General features: G+C 40.8%; 1 protein-coding gene and 3 non-coding genes across 4 annotated transcripts; 1 reads left to right on the top strand and 3 right to left on the bottom strand.

Moving 5' to 3' along the window:
• Window positions 1-1,026: 1,026 nt before the first annotated feature.
• On the bottom strand, window positions 1,027-1,099 carry trnar-acg (transfer RNA arginine (anticodon ACG)). Its single transcript has one exon. It is a non-coding gene; the product is annotated as a tRNA-Arg (tRNA).
• Window positions 1,100-1,800: 701 nt separating this feature from the next.
• Window positions 1,801-10,929, top strand: ccdc3b (coiled-coil domain containing 3b). The gene is made up of 3 exons (XM_019880928.1): window positions 1,801-2,368; window positions 6,253-6,427; window positions 9,719-10,929. The coding sequence occupies exons 1-3, from the start codon at window positions 2,019-2,021 to the stop codon at window positions 10,010-10,012; spliced, it is 819 nt and encodes a 272-aa protein (XP_019736487.1). The 5' UTR covers window positions 1,801-2,018; the 3' UTR covers window positions 10,013-10,929.
• Window positions 8,317-8,389, bottom strand: trnat-ugu (transfer RNA threonine (anticodon UGU)). The gene has a single exon. It is a non-coding gene; the product is annotated as a tRNA-Thr (tRNA).
• On the bottom strand, window positions 8,718-8,790 carry trnat-ugu (transfer RNA threonine (anticodon UGU)). The gene has a single exon. It is a non-coding gene; the product is annotated as a tRNA-Thr (tRNA).
• Window positions 10,930-17,216: the final 6,287 nt, after the last annotated feature.

The raw sequence follows: 17,216 nt of genomic DNA, 5'->3' as shown, positions 1-17,216 counted from the left end.
TCATTCATCCATCCATCCATCCATCCATCCATCCATCCATCCATCCATCCATCCATCCATCCATTTTCTGATCTGCTTATCCTCACATGGGTCGCGGGGCGTGCTGGAGTATGTCCCAGCTCTCTTCGAGCATTTGGTACACTCGGAACTGGTCGCCAGTCAATCACAGGGCACACATAGACGAACAACCTTTCGTCCTCGCAATCACACCTAGGGACATTTTAGTTGATCTTCTCAGCAGCACTTTAAGGTAGACATGGTTTTAATCAAACAGTATATTATGGGTACATTTTGCCATTAAAATAACGTTGAGTCACCCCCCTCATAGATTAAACTGACTGTGACGATGATAACCACCAGAAATGTTACAGCAACCATGCATTGAGTGTGGTGTCTGTCTTCATCGCTTGGAAATATGTAGATATGCAGATTTGCGAACGTTTTTTTTTTTACATAGGGGCAGCGAACAATTAATGGTGGGGAGTAAATAGTTACTTGAATTGCACTCTTCTTGACATTTAGTGGTGAAATGTCCACTTTCTATTTCACGATCTATTTTATTTAAGACGAACGACTGGAAGAAAATAAATGGGTAAATTTAAGCAACCGTTTAAAGTACAACACGACCGCGTGTGAAGAGTGAAGCATCAGAATCACAATTACTGGAAACAAACATACAGTACAGTACTATACAATGCTTCCCCCTAGAGGTCATATATTGAACTGTTTAGGCTCCATTTTAGATTACATTGGACGTGACACGTGACATATCTAGCGATTCGTGATTTTACATGTTAAAGTTACCAAATATGTTTTCTTGCAAGAAAGTGGTTTAAAAAATGTTCAACTTAATACATAATTTCCATTTTATTTCAACTACCAGGAACAATATGTTATTTCAGTTGTTTTATTCCATCGGGTGTGTTACTTATTCTATCTTCGTTGTTTATTCAGATTTTGTTGAAACTTACATTTACTGTAATATCATTTTTATTTTAAAACGTTTTATTTATTAAAGAAAAAGGACGAGCCAGCCAGGAGTCGAACCTAGAATCTTCTGATCCGTAGTCAGACGCGTTATCCATTGCGCCACTGGCCCACTGTCTAGTGAGTTACACCATGTAGTATATATAGTGTTATACAGGAATGTGCTGTGATTTTTTTTATTTCGTTTAGAATATAAAAAGTGAAATGGCCTGATCATCTCGCAAAACGCGATCTTCAATTTAGTTTCCACGTTTGCCTGTGTCAAAGTAATGTCAAATTAAGCCAATCACATTGCCAACACAGACCAAGAAGTGCCAATCTACAGTCTCTGAGCGGCATTTCCTTTCGAAATCTAACTAAACTCATTGTTCTATTCGCTTTCGCTTGACTGAATAGCAAGTAATTAACATTTTCGCCATACACTGAACAAACGGTGTATTGAATGTATTCTATTATACTTAAGTGTCTTAAGTAGATGTATAGCCAACTTTAAAAAAATATCTGGAACCAAATTATTTCATTTCGTGCAATCACTTGACGAAATAAAATAGAGGAAATTAAACAAAATCATTTTCAGTGCAGTTCATAGTAAAAAACACAAAAGGGCGCTATTAGCTTCTCTCCGGTCTTATTAGAAGTCCTTTCGCGTATTCATTTAAAATGTCATCCAGTCTTCTATCATATGTGCAATTTGAATTTGTATTAAAATCAATATTTCTAAAAGTCCCACGCGATGCTGTGTGCAGCGGTTTTGTTTGCTCCGCCTAAATTTATGTTGGAAAGTGAGAGGGTGGTTTTATGCTGCAGTTGAGAGAAGACTGTTCTGATCCTCCTTCTTCAAAATTACAGGTATCACTTGTGCAGGCTGGAGACGACAGAAGCACTACAGTGGAGCTAAAGTTGGTTTTCCCCCCTCCACCGACAAACCACCCGGATAATTCCTTGAAATAGATTATGTCCACTGCGTGAGCGCACTGCCCTTTACTCCGCAACTTCCATCCATCTGCAGTTCACTCCACTCCGCGTGGATCATGTGGATTATCGTGGCTTTTCTCCTGACTGCGGCCGGTCCCGAGTGGAGTGAAGGGTGCCAGCTGCCCCACGACTGGAGACCCCAGACGGAGGCGTGCCGTGCCGAGCTGGCTGAGATCATCGTGTTTGCAAAGGTGCTGGCGCTGCATAAGGAGCCGTACAACTATCTGCCGTGGCAGAGCCCCACTGACCTGCTCTACTTCGCCGAGATCGAGCTGCTGTGTGACCAGGCGTGGGGAAGCATGCTGGAGGTCCCTGCGGGCTCCAGGTTTAATGTGACTGGCCTGGGCTACTTCTCCTGCTTCTCCTACAGTGTCACCCCAAACAACAATTATTACTTCTTCCTGAAGTGAGTAATTCCCCCTCATCCTTACTTGCTGAAGTGCTGACTGACTAATGAGTCAATCACATATGATGTCAAATGCACACATTTACAGCAAGGGTGAGCAAAGTATGGCAGATGGACAACATACCAAACGCTTCATAGATTAACCCGGTCCAGCAGACATTTACGTTAAAAGTCCTGTCATATATGATGCAGCTTGGCAGTTTTTAATCCTTAAAATTGGTTACTTAAATTGTATTTATTCATTTGAGAGATTTGCAAAAATACAGCGGGTGCCTTGACTGACAAGTTAAATTAATTCCCTGACCATTTTACTAATATGGGAACTCAATTTTTCCCCAATGAAATGAATTATAATACCTTTAACCGTTCAAAGACCCTACATCGCCGCCATCTTGTGTAAAATGAAGACACTGTAGGTACTTTATTAGGGTTTGCCAGTGACCTGAACTGGAAGGGAGTGCTGTGTCTTGTTTTGCTGACTGCAAAGTCACATAATCCCCATATTGTTTTAAAAAAATAAATAAAATAAAATAAATTGGGTGAACTCAGAATTTGAAGGCAACATCTTTTGATAAAAAAATTAACTTGGCCAGTTCAACAGACATCTACTGCAACACTATGCGCTATAGTCCTACCAAATGTACACAAGATTGTGATTGCCCTTCAGTTATAGACGGAAATAACTTAAACCAGACACCATTGGAATTTGCCACAAATCCACATTTACAAGCCACAACACTTCTGGGAAAATGTCTATTGGACAGGGTGGATACAAATGGAAAATTCTGGCAATTCACTTCAACTGAATGTTTACAGATACAAAATGAAGGATATCAAGAAAATAACACTGCCCCTGCTGTGACACATGGAGGAGGCTCAGTAATGGTCTGGCGCTGCCATACTTCATCTGGCTCAGGGTGTCCTGAATCTGTGCAGGATACAATGAAATCTCAAGGCTAGCACTGCATGTCCCAGAATGTGCTCCCCCTTGTCAGGAAAGCTTGGTTTCAGCTGCAGGTCAATGGGGTGTTGCAACAGGATAATGACCCAGAACACGCAACTAAAAACAGACAAGAATGATTAAGAACAAAACATTGCACTATTCTGAAGAGCTAAATTCTGTTGAACATCTGTGGAGGGAGCTGAAACATGAAAGAAAGAAACACTGCCCTATTTTCATTACCAGTAATATCATTTTAAAAAATGTTGTTACTTCTTTTGTTATTTATTCTAATGACAAATGTGAGGTTTTCTTTTCTTTTTTTTTTGGAACGGTACCATTTTTCCCTGTGCCCTAAATTACAGCTGCCGAGTGACACCACCTGTTTTTTTTTTCTCTGTGGGGGAAAATGGGGTAATTTGAGGCCCTTATTTATTTATTCAAGGGTTCGATGCAACTGGAGATTAATTGGGGCACAGTGTCTATTAGACTGGTTGCCACTATTTGAGGAAGTCTGAAAATGTAACGTCGTGTTGGTCATAGTTAGATTCCGTTGATTAATTGCCCCGAACACATTGTTGGAAACTTTCCAATGAGGACTGTCTTTCGCATATCCAAGAAAATACAGTAAGACAAGTGTTTATCCTTCTATTTGCCTTGTAGACAATCCCCTGATTTATGAAATGCACGGTCAGCGCAACTCGGTGCCATAGCCATATATAGGAAGTGGCGAGAACACTGGACTGTATGATTTGGTATACCCTCCTCACATTAAAAAGTTCTCCCATCCACTCCAGTTGGTGGTAAACATGTTCAAGTCATCGTTCAACAAAGGGTAACGATTCTAAATCTTCAAATAAGATGTCATGTAATTCCTAAGTGCTTGAAATGAAGTTGTCACTTTTTTTTTCTGTTTTCCAACATCTCTTCACATGTGTACTATAAACATGAGAAAGGATTCTCAAAGGAATCAATCAGTAAAGAAACCTAAACTCACAAAGAAGAGCACCCACCTCCTGTATTCTCTCTTAACCTTTTCAGGGACAGCGGTTACGACAGTGGACAACTTATCATGTTATTAGGTTATAGGGTATCATTTTTGGTGTGTGAAAGGGTTAATGGGATCCCTTATGTGTGATACTTTCCACGCGCGTTGAAAAACAGTGCAGCCGGTATGTTAAAACTTTAAACTCATAAAAGACACAATCAGAATAGCAAAAGTTTGATAAAGGCCATTATTTGTGGACCCAGCACTGATGAAAGCCCCCGCTTGATGATAGGGAGCCTGTGCTCACTAACAGGTGTTACCAATTTTTCCTTCACATTTCTTTTTTTTTTTTTTTGCTCACATAGATTAGATGTCAGATATTGAGAAGGGGTGCTGGAAAGCATTCCTGGTGTGTAAAGTTTTGCAGTCCCTTATAGGGGTCTGCACAAAGCCTTGCTTTTGCATAATGCATCTTACAGACGGGCATGTGTTAACATGTGGCTAGACAACACTTTGCTTCCCTCGTTTGTATTTGGTAAAAAAAAATAAAAAATAAAGAAAAATCAATGCTAACTTTATCTGTGACACCCGTTACAAGAATGCAGAACAGCATTTTTTTATGGTCCCCCTTTGTCAGGGATAACATGGAGAAATGATTCCATTTCCTCTGCAGAACTTCTCAACTGTAAAAGAAAGGCTCGAGTAAATCATTCTTTTGACAACAACATTCAAAAACAATAAGTCCAGATTAGACTGCGCCAGAAAATGTTTGGAACAGCCTCCCATATTATGGAATAACATTATTTGGACAGATCAGAAGGTCAGCATGTTTCAGGAGACTGAAAAGAACAGCGAGTGATCCAAAGCATATCACATCGTGTGTCAAACATGTGGTTGCGACGTCTATATGGCTGCTGCGGGATAGCGCAACTGTCCATTATTGATGATGTGACTGCTGACAATAGCAACAGATGAGGCGAGCGGCTGTACGCTCTGCTCAGTGGGTGGTTGTAGAAGACAGAAGACAAGTGACTGAGTTCCACATGAAATTGGGAACAGCTAAACTTGAGAGAAAGCCTCCTTTGTTCTACCCTTGACGTGTAAATCGGTGCAAAAAGATACAAGTTTCAGCTTCAAAAAGTGATGCAAAATGTAAAATTTCATTTAATATATCTAAAAAAAAAAATCCAATCAACGTACTGTATAGCCATAAACCCGCCTTTGGAGGTCTTGACTCTTTGTTTCATGAGACAAAGAAGAAGAGATGAAGTTCTCATTCTCATCACGGTCTCTAGTGGACAGCCATTTCCTGTCCGCAGAGAGATAAAAATAGTTGTTTCAATCAATCATGGGCAAAATGCTCCCAGGACATGGCGAATCAGGGCTGAGTAAGGGGAAGAATGCGACTGGCGATCTCACATGGGATCTTAAAATGAGACGGATTGAGTGTGCTGTCTGGTTCTCATGTGCACTGTAAAAACATTAGCCTATAGCTTTCCCCTTAAAGATTCTGTCAGAAGAATAATAAACACGACTCGTACAGATGGGAAACACTATCGTGATGCCAGATCAAAAATGCTGATGAGGCGTTTTTTTTAGGGGGGGGTGTTGCGCGTGCTGCATTTGTGTTGTGTAACCAATGCACTTTTTTTTTTTTTTTGAGGGGGGATGTTGCGCGTGCTGCATTTGTGTTGTGTAACCAATCCGCGAAAGTTAATTCTCCACATTTACCTTTAACCTTTGCAACACACACACGCGCCAACTCTGTCACTTGTACGAGCAGCCAAACTTTTGATGTCCGCTGAGGAGACGAGATGGACTCCAGATGTCCATACGTTCTCCCTCACACATTTCACATGTTGCTATACGTTACTCTCACTCATAAATCTGCTTTGGCCCAAGAGAAGTGAAAATTAAAAGTGTGTACAATATGTATTATCTTTTCTTGCCACGCAGGATGGATGAAAACTACAATATGGTCCCCCATGGAGTAAACTTCCAAGATGCCATCTTCCCGGACACGGCGGACAACCATCGCCTTTTTGCCAGCCTATTCCAGTTTGCCAACTGCACACCTGATACTCAGGTCCACAGCTATACCCCCGAGTGGGAGGCTCAAGAGGACAGCAGGGTACGTAGATGGCTCAAAGGCTCCAGTGTGCTTTATTTCACATGCAAAGAGTTGAACAGAAACACTCTGATTCAGCGCATTGGTTTAGGAACCAGAATGTAAGAAGCCACAATTGCTTGGATTAATGTGGGGGCACGTAGGAAGATTCACAATGATCTCCTTTTGTTTGCTGCGAGTGAAATATGGTTCCAAAATCTGGGAAACAGACATTTTCTGAGGTTTGGCTAGACAAAGAAGCCACAATGCTTGATGGAAAAATCCACTTTAGAAACATAAAACATTGTTTTCATGCAACCGCTGTGGCTTTTCGTTTGTTCTATAGCTTAGTCTTGTTTTAAGTGCAGCATGTGGGACCACTTATGTAGGATTACATCATGTAGAGTAGACACATGCAGTGTTAGGGCCACTATCACCATTAAGTGCCTTTGGTGTCCTCGTCGGAATCACTCAGTCGGCATGAAAATGTCGCTGAATACGGATGAACCTCATTGCAACGTACGTCGAGGGACATAATGAAGCTGTACGTTATAATGTTATTTTTTAAATCTATTATATTGCTCAGTACACAAATTATTGACCAATCTAAAGTATTGAAAATGGTTTACCCTCTTTGATGATGCAACGTTAACGATTGAACAAATAAGCTGTCGCCTGAAAAGTGACTATTTTGGAGATACAAGGTTTCTGCCCGACGCCAGCGATATGGAATTCAAAGCTTGATTTGATTTTGACTGTGTATCCCAGGGAGTTGGCTCAAGAGTCTAAGTATGGAGTTCATGTATTTTTCTTTTTGTTGTGTTATTTGTTATGTATTTAGTTTCCACTGACTCACCGCTGCTTCTTCCCTTTGGCACAATCCCCTCTCATTTTGGTCTTGTCTGTTTTCAATCATTTGCTGCCTTCCCACGAAAGTAGAAATCTACCACGGGAAAAGGGAATTATAAACAGAGTTTGCATTTCCGTCGATAGCAAAGATTTGGGGTTAGATTGGCCTGTGATTGTAATTACAAAGTGATATTTAGATATCTGCGGCGGTTTCTTAAATTAGACTCCAGATTATATTTCCTCACAGAGTAAATAAAAGCAGACTTTTGTTCAGGTCACAATTCGTACATCCAAGTCATTACAATGCACGTACTTGCATCAAGATGTACCGCTAACACCAAACTGCATGAAAAGCTTGCCTCGCCATACACACAACGGGAAAACCAATGGCTGCTTATGGTTTGGTTATGAAATTCACATTTCACAAGTTTGGCAATACACTACGTTGAATTTTCAACTAAATGCGTGGATCTGCCCAGACTGTAGACATCTTTCCGTTTATCCCCAAATTCCACCTGGACTCACGCGGCAGGGTCACCCACTACTTCGCATACCATGATCATCCTTGTCTCTACACTTTAACCCTTACGTTATCAAGTTACACAGGCCTTTCACACCCCAATAAGGCATAAGTAATGCCACATGGTGTATGGCCGCAGTTATACCGCGGGAGGAAATGTAGCCATCAGTGATGCCGCCCGGCAGCCAGCAGCACATTTTCAACATTTCCATCAAACTTTCAGCAGTTGTTATTTAAGGGCAGGCAATTTGCATGCCGGCCCACATGGAAGCATTAGCATCCGCAGAGGAAATCCACACTCAGGCAGAAAATCCGTACAGTCTGAAGCATCTGGAGGTCTTCTTTTTTCCGAACAAAATGTCTGGACTGATACGTGGCCTGTTGTTGTTCGTGTTGTGTACCCATCTGCATCACAATTATCCTACCTGGAGAATAGATAATCTTTTAATTTTGGCCGGAATGACCGATAGAACAAAGTCGCCATCTTGGAATATATCAATATGTTTATAACCATGTCCTTTAATGGGAGAAATTCAAGACTATCAGGCCCCAGTGAGATTTGAACTCACGACCCCTGGTTTACAAGAACAGTGCTCTAACCCCTGAGCTATGAGGCCTCTCCTTTGAGGAGGTTTTTCTTCTGTGCCACTTCCTGTATCATACTGTCAACTGGCGCCACACTAACTTAGATGAACCTAATTACCCTCTGGACACTGCATGACAAGCAAGGACTAACTCTTTGTTCAGGAGGCGAACTAGCTTTTCTCTCCCAAATTTTTCCATGAAGAGAATTTTCCCCAAATTTGGATTTTCTGAGAGAGATTTGAATTCAACAACCCTTTTAATCGAAGCAAATTTACCATGTACACTGACAACAGAGGTGGATAATTTTGCCTTGGAATGTCAAGTCCATCAGGGTCTAAATTACGATCACCCTAAAATATCAGGCCCTAATGAGATTTGAACTCATGACCCCTGGTTTACAAGACCAGTGCTCTGACCCCTGAGCTACAGGGGCCTTGATGTTAATGTATACATTACTGCAAACATTCACATAAAAAAATAAAAAATAATAAAAACTCGATCACTACAATTTTTTTGCAAGTTCCTGTCAGGAAGTTATCCTACAAATAGGTCGGCTTCTAATTTCCTACAAAACTCACTTCTCCTACTGCATACTTTCACTTTTCTCCTTACTGATGAGTAATATTCAAAGAACTTCATTTTCGATGGTACCGATCCTGTATATCGTTTCCACAATTTTAATGCCCCTTTTTTAAAAGAGGAAATCACATACATTTCTATGTGGCCCCACTAGTCTAAACAAAGTACAGTATTCTGATTAATGTTGTGTTTGTGGAATATGAATGAAGCAGCAAAATACACTCATTTTCATCCATCTTAGACGGCAGCCATTTTCTCACTTGCTGTCGACTGAAAATGATATCAGATTTGCTCAGGGCTCAGGTCACGACCACTCGCTGTGATGTCATTTTCGCTCGACAGGAAGTGGCAAAATGGCCAACCCTTGAACTGGATTAAAAATGGATGGATTTTGCTGCTTAATTCACAGGTCAACTTGCGAACGTCACACGACCCAAGTCAGAAAACAGGTGAGCCGTGATTGGCTGTTACCTGAACCCTGAGCAACTAATTAATAATATGAGTTTGCTCAAGTAAAAGATGGCCAGTTGCGCTTTGAAAATTAACATTAAAAAATGCGGAGAATGATTAGTTTTGCCACAATCATTCATCTGTAAATTGTCGACCAGATTGAAAGGCCACTCGCAGTAAACAGTCCCTCTAGGGCGTGTGAGATATCTCTCCTCTCTTTTGGCCTGAAAATAAAACCACACTGCTCCCCTCTACCCCGTTGACATCCTTCAGGTCCGTCTTTCTGTGCTACTTGTATTGTTTTTATTTCCTGAACTCTGTTTTCTCCACAGTTTTTGTGCTCCACGGTGCAGAAGGCTCTGTTCGAGGAGGAGGAGAAAGTGAGCACGCTCTCTCAAAAGGTGCGTTCTCTGGAGAAGGCCAACGGCCACCTGAGGGAAAAGGTGAAGACCATGAAACGTCTGCTGCGCCAGGCCCAACGAGAGACGGCCAAGGAGAAACAAACACTCAACCTTAAGCAGCTGTACGAGTCGAAGACATCCCGAACGCACCCACATCAGGACACCACCCAAGACCAGAAGGAGCCTCCCCTCAAGAGGGCGCTGTCAAAAACATTAAACAAGTAGAGCTAACTTCAATGCGTGCTAACGATGCTAAGTCTGTCCAACGCGAAAGTGTCTTTCATTGAATTATCCATCTTAATATGCTTATTGCATAAAAATCCCCATTTAGCATCTTTATAAGCCGTCCACTATGAAAAGCTTTTGACTCAGTGATATCAGAAAGAGTCTTAAACAAATTATTCCATATGAACATTGACATAACTTCCAACTGCCACACACTGCCAAGGGTCCACAGTCTGATATGATGGTGTGGGCAGTGTGATTGTTTGTTTTTGGGGAATGCTTAATACATCTGGGGGAAAAAAACTATTTGTCTGACTGGTATCACATTAAAATTAAAAAGCTTCTCATTTGCAGTGACAAATTGAAGCGAAAAGGATGTCAAAGGAGCGCATATCATTTGATTTGAGCAAAACATATAAATATTTGGGTAAAGTGTGTGTCAATTTTGCCTAAAGTAGTCACTCAATTATGTGTATTTGGTTATTTTATGGGTCATGACTGTATGCTGGTCATGCAAATCAGTTGTTAACAAAAAAAAAAAAGTGAAATGTATGGTGCTTGGTTCACGTTGACAGTAGCCCACATGATGCTTTGTTTTCTTTTCTTACTTATTTTATTTTTGAAACTATTTATGTTGAACATATATCAGAAAGCTTTTGAAAAAAATCATTTTTCAAATGTACCCACATGTTGTGTCAATTTTCTTTTGTAAAAGACGGGTGCTGAGCATCTATTCATTTGAAACAGTTATTGTCAAAGACTAGCTTCCTATAAATCGCAAATTACGGTTTGTCACTTCAAATAGATATTTTTAGCCTTTCTGTTTTGTTTTGCGGTTGGCCTTGCAGCCAGTAAAATTATTTGTGCACATTACTCCCGCTTTCATTGTTTAAATGAATAAATCAGTTTTAACGACGTCTACTGTGTTGTTTTCCCATTTATCTGCCTGACCCACATTCTCGGCGTGTTCAACTATTATGAAATATTTAGCTTTGTGTCATAAACATGACGTGAACAAATGAACAGCCTTGGCTTTCATATTATGTACAGCTGTAAAAGCAGACCCGTATGGACAAAGTAATAAAGGTGTCATCGTGCCAAAATAAAAGGTTTGCGAATACGTTTAGACGTTTAAAGTCTTTTTCCACAGTATGTTGATTTCCTGATCTAGGCTTACTTTAAAGGTTTATCATTGATAGGTTATTATTTGTAACCTCAGTAAGGGTAATTGAGTGTGTCTCACCACATAAAAGAGTAACAGCCGCAAGGAAAACCAGGTTTAAAAAGGGCCATAAATTCCAGTGAATGTTTTAATCGCTCTCATAACGTCATTCCGAAAATGTCTTTTGGCACGAGCTGGGTGTTCGAGCCTCTGCTCGAGTGGAAGATTTAGACATTTAGGGTTCAAAAGTGAAGTAAAAAAAAATGATGCGTAGCGGAGGGCAAACAACAGCACAGGAACAACAATATATGATATTGACAGATCACTCTCTTCTAGCACACTGTACATAAGAAACATGGAAAGGGGATCCTTTGGTCATGGTAACAGTAATTCAAAGTTCCAAATGACATGCAGTGAATTAGCACAGTGATGGAAGGATAACTCAGAAAGAAGACACGCTCAGTTACACTTGTAGTGACTGATTTTTACTGGCTTGCTATACCTTAAATTTATGGCCAAAAAGAATAGTGGGCTATAATTCTTCATTCTTGAGGTATTTTGACAACTGAATGCCACAGATTTGTTACTAAGACACCTGGAACAGTTGATTTTATTTTTATGGGGGGGGGGGTCGGGCAAGTTGAAGCTGTGCTGTTGGTGATGTTCCACCCCAGGCCGGCAGGTAGTGAAAATGCACATTTAGAGAGCCGAGCTATGGACCACGCAATTATTAACTTCTATTGTTCACAAAAATAAGGAAAAATAGACAAAAGGCATCATATTTGTAAACAGTTAACATTGTTGACACCCAGTCATGTAGGTGGTGGTAATGAAAACTACATATTGGTTGAAAAAAAAAACCCAATGTCAATTAAAAAAAAAAAAATCTACCTGTTTGTGTGAAATGACATTTTCACAATAATAAGATCCATGAAGGAATAATCAATGCTAGCGAATGGTGGAGTCCTCCTTTGCAGCTCGTACAATGTAATCATGTCGACTGCTGATTCTCAATAAAAATTGTAGTTGATGATATTTCACTCTAGTTCTACAGATGATGTCAATTAACAAGGTTGTCAAGTCCAATCCATCCATTTTCTATTCCGCTTAACCTTACGAGGGCTCGCGGGCGTGCTGGAGCAGTTGGCTGGGGAACACTCTGGACTGGTTGCGCGCCATTCGCAGGGCGCACAGAGACGAACAACCATTTGCGCTCACAATCACACATAATTCTCTGTTGAAGATGTTTTTCACTTCAGTGTGCAAACTCTTGAGATTTCCAGCATGATTTTTTTTAAGACATCTGACATGAAACAAATAAATGGCTTCCACATGTATACGATTGAGGGATCGAAGGATGAGAAACAGGCTTTAAAATGGGAAAAGGGATAAAAGGAAACCTTGAGCAGCTGTAGAGGGATTGTTCCCCACTAAAGTGGGATAGAAAGGGACATTTACAAGCCTTTTTCTAGCTTCTCAGTGCACTCCTTGTGCAAAGATTATGGATGTCTCACTCTCCCGGTTCCGTCTTTGTTCTCCCTGGTCCAACTTCACCAAGCTTGCCTGCAGCTAAGTGTCAAAATCTCATGGAAGTCAGCCAAAGATGATAAACACACACAGCTTTCTCAACACAAACCAGCAGTGTGCACAGCCAAGCTGCAGAACACATGTCAGCCAATACCACACCATGCTGGTGGTCTTCAACACTGGATGGGGCTATTTTTGCGACCTTGGTATACTTCATGAGGCTTCTTTTAGCCATTCACCTTTCGCTTTGGCTATTGATTGCGTTCTTCATTTTCTTTTTCTCCACATATTTTTGGAAAAAATAGTAAAGAGCTAGCTAGCTAGCTAGCTAGATAGATAGATAGATAGATAGATGTATACACACATGCTGACTTTAATATTCTTCCGCATGGAGTCACTTTTTATTGTCCCCTTCCTTCTCAAACAGCTGCATTTCTGCTCACATTCTGTCTTCGTTTCAGAAAAGCTGCCGGTTGCCGTGGCAACATGGCTCCTGTTCTCATGGAAATCTTTCCTCATCATTACCTTTACTTTTCACTTCCTGTTGTTTAAGTCAGTGGTCCCCAATCCCCGGGCTGCGGACCGGTACCGGTCAGTGGATCATTTGGTACCGGGCGCAATGAAAGCAAAAAAAAAAACTTACATTACTTCCATTTTATTTATTTTGGAATCTGAAAGATGTTTTATTTTGAAAAAATACCGGATTCTCTGTAACATCCGTCTACAGGATGTCACTCTTGACGCTGGTCAAGGCGAGCTTCTCCTTCACGTGATAGGTTACCGCTAAAATGAAACCCAGGAGCTAGCAAAATGAGTGAAAAACAAACGTCTTTGGGAAGTTTCTTTGGGAAGGGGAAAAGGCCCAGCCAGGAGACAGAAAAGGAGCCTACGACTTCCAAGACAAAGAAGGCTACATTTAATAAGACAGTATCAGGAGTCCTACTAAAAATACGGATTTAGATTCCCACGCATCAACCCCACTCTGCATAATATGGTGATGGTGAGTCGTATTTTTCATGCACTTTGTATTTGCGGTGTATCTAATGGCACGTTTAAACGTTACGAAAGTGACCAGAGAGTGTTGCGGCCAGATAGGACGTTCCTCGTGTCATGATTCGTGTTTATTATTATGTCACGAAAATACCACCGTTTTCATGCAGGTCATAAATTATTATTATTTTGTTGTATTTATTCGTCACACCTTAAAGGTTGGTCCCTGAAAATATTATCTGACATAAACCGGTCCGTGGGGCGAAAAAGGTTGGGGACCGCAGGTTTAAGTGATACAGTATTTCACTGTTGACGTTCAAATTTTCTTCCATGAGGGTGACTGACTTGCATTTTTGCCCTCCGGGAATTGTCTTAACCGCTTGTCCGTGGAGACAGACTCTATGTATAATAATGTTGTCAAAAAGTCGAGGTTCAGTGTATTTAGGTTACACTATCAGCCGTAACACTGTACAGTATGTTTGTATGTCATCTACTAAAGGAATAAAAGACGCATTGTTCTTTATTCTTTATTTTCTTTTGGCAAAAGATCTTCTTTGTCTTTTTACTTTCCATCCATCACAAACTACATGCTTCTGGAGGAATGGGACTTCATGTGTTTGTTGACAGAGCTGTTGAAGACAGACCGAAGCTTAACCTTGGTTCTCAGTTTAGTTTCCACTTTGTGTTTATTTAAAAAAAAAAAAAAAAAGAGTGACAAGCTGCAATAGTATCAAAACCGGAGACTGAATCACCTCCTCATGTTTTTTTTTTTTCTGTTAGAAGAAAAGTTAAATCCTTAATGTAACATTTCAGAAACACGAGAAGCACAATTACTGACTAATATTTCTCAGGTTTAAAATCATGGTCAGACCTGTCAACTTATTTCCACATGAGGCCTCAAAAAAAGTTTTGCTAATTTTTACCAGATGGACATAGACTTCTAGAAAGTCAAATACTCATGCAAATCAAGTTGTTACCTTTCCATCCATGTCACTGTGTTAAAATGCATGTGGACAGGAATGGAGGCAACCACAGTTGGGGGCAAGTTAAAGTTTCCACTTAATGTAAAGTGCATGTGTTTGGACTGTGGGAGGAAACCAGTGCACCCAGAGGAAACTCAACACATGCAAGTCCACACAGATAACCACCCCCGTGAGCAGTTGGGGGGGGAGCCTCTTTGGAATAATCATCTAAAGATGTGTTTCCTCGGGCATCACGTTTTGTCCGACACCGATCAACATACTAATCATCAGATCAGATCCATGAAAAAAAACAAAGTGCAACACTGAATGTGTTCTTTCACTTCACATTGAACGAAAATATGTTTTCTATTTACTGTTTTATCCTGTCAAAAAATGCGAAAATTGCCTTTCTAGATGTGACTCTTTCATGATGATTTTTTTTTTTTCCTGCAATAGTTTCGAAACAACAGTGAGTCATCCTTAAATAAGGCGCTTCCTTGTGGTGGCCTATTTCTCGCTCCTAAATTTGCTCCAAGGAGAACATGCACGGTGAATGGTTTGTTCCAAAAATCTGCGAGTCACTCATCCCTATGAAGTGGAAGATGATCTCACTGTATAATTTCAAGGCTCTCACCCTCTACTGTGCTCCAGCACCTCAGGGACATTGTTTTGCTTATGCTCTAATAACCCGGTTTGAACCAGGCCACAGGACACAGGAAAATCTGACGCCAGTCGTGACTTTTATCAGTTTTTTTTTTCAACTTCAGCCCAAACAAAATATTGATTCTTCAAGCAGTCTGTGTCTTCTCCCAAAACTCAAATGAACTGCAGATAAAAGTTGGAAACATGAGTGCCGGGTTTGCTGATCAAGGATGTGAGTCCGTGGGAGAATTGATAAAAGCTGAATCGACAAAAGTCATTTCAAAATCATGTAATCATGAAACACTATTGTTATTATTTTTATGAAGTAAATTGATTTGATAAAATAGAAATGTATCTTTAAATTGTTTGCTGTTGCTTTTCTTAAAGAAGTCTTGTCTTCAAATTTCTATTTATAGTCAAATGGAGAATCATTTACACAAAAAAATACTCTGTGTGTGTGTGTGTGTGTGTGTGTGTGTGTGTGTGTGTGTGTGTGTGTGTGTGTGTGTGTGTGTGTGTGTGTGTGTGTGCTCTTGGGATAAAACCACTAATTATGCAGCTGCAGAGGATCAACTGTTTCAACGTATATTTTGCACACCTGAAAAACCACCACAGGACTTGTGACCAAATACATTGGAGATTCAGTGGTATAAAACTCACAAATGTTCTCTCGCATGGATGCTTGGTCTATCTCCACTTCCAGACAAGATGCGCGAAGCAGGCAGATGTGGCAACTATCAAAGGCGTTCTTTATTAGTTTATCCCTTCAATTCATTAGTTTGTCACTTCAGTTGAGTTAAAACTCAAAACAGCAGGAAGTGCGTTGGGGGGCGTGGGGGGGATGGCAAACACCTTGGGAAAACTTTCCATTCTTATGACAACAAACACAGCAGACATATTAACCTCCGGCGGGCGCCGACAGAGTCCCGCTGACAGACGTCCATTCAACTGGCGTGTGTGCGTTCTGTACACAACATTTCATTTCAGCTCAGCAAGTATCACTATAAGGGATGATATAAGAAGAGCTTTCCCTGCAGAGATGTCTGTTCGTAACACACACACACACACACACACACACACACACACATATTCTAATTCAGGTTTCGATTTCTACTTTGCCTTTCAGATACGGCCATGTTGAATCAAAGTGTCATGTTTTTTATGCTTGGCACAAATTCACTCGCAACCGTAGTGAGTACGGCTTTGGGGATACGGCCATGTTGAATCAAAGTGTCATGTTTTTTTATGCTTGGCGCAAATCCACTCGCAACCGTAGTGAGTGCGGCTTTGGGGAAAGTCTCTCTCTCTCTCGCTCTCTCCCTCTCTCTCTCGCTCAAGAAGATATATTTCTGCTGTTCTGCAAGTAAGACAAACAAGCCCTATTAAGGAATTGTTTTGCAAATGTTGACCATTTCTCCCCCGAATGTTTCTGGAGGGTTCTGGACTTTGCATTTTTCGAGTGCCCTCGCCACCATTGGTATCATGTGGGTTATCTGTAACGCACACAAGTTGTTGGGTCAGCGAGGTTTGCTGTGTCTCCCGGCACAGTCAAGAACGTGGAGAGTGTGTTGTTGTTGTTTCTTTACTGGTCCGTCAAAATGCTTTATGTGAAAACAGAAAGAGAGATGGAAACAATCCGTCATCTCATTCGCAGCCCTGATAGATGAGTTGTTTAAGAAAGGTCCCAGGACCAGTGTCAAAAAAGATATAGATTTGAAATCCAAACTACAAGTTTTCCTCTTCAAAGTAACCCCCCCGAGGACTCGAACACGCTTTCCCAGTCTTTTCTGCCACGCTTTGATGCACTGCAGGAAGGATTTTTCATCCACATCTTCGAGACAGGGTCTGCTTAATGAGCCCCTCGAGCTTGGGAAAGAAATTTTAAAAAACTCACATGGTGCCAGAGTGAGTATGAGGCTTG

The sequence above is a fragment of the Hippocampus comes genome, unplaced genomic scaffold, assembly GCF_001891065.2.
Source record: "Hippocampus comes isolate QL1 unplaced genomic scaffold, H_comes_QL1_v1.1 scaffold68, whole genome shotgun sequence".
Taxonomy (NCBI): Eukaryota; Metazoa; Chordata; class Actinopteri; order Syngnathiformes; family Syngnathidae; genus Hippocampus; species Hippocampus comes.
The sequence above is the reverse complement of the archived record's forward strand: the minus strand, read 5'-3'. Positions and strand labels throughout refer to the sequence as shown.

Excerpts from the sequence above, each read along its gene's own strand:
- ccdc3b (XM_019880928.1), top strand. The coding sequence starts at position 2,019 with ATGTGGATTATCGTGGCTTTTCTCCTGACTGCGGCCGGTCCCGAGTGG. Across the intron at positions 2,369-6,252 it reads AATTATTACTTCTTCCTGAA|GATGGATGAAAACTACAATA; the intron begins GTGAGTAATTCC and ends CTTGCCACGCAG. Across the intron at positions 6,428-9,718 it reads AGGCTCAAGAGGACAGCAGG|TTTTTGTGCTCCACGGTGCA; the intron begins GTACGTAGATGG and ends TTTTCTCCACAG.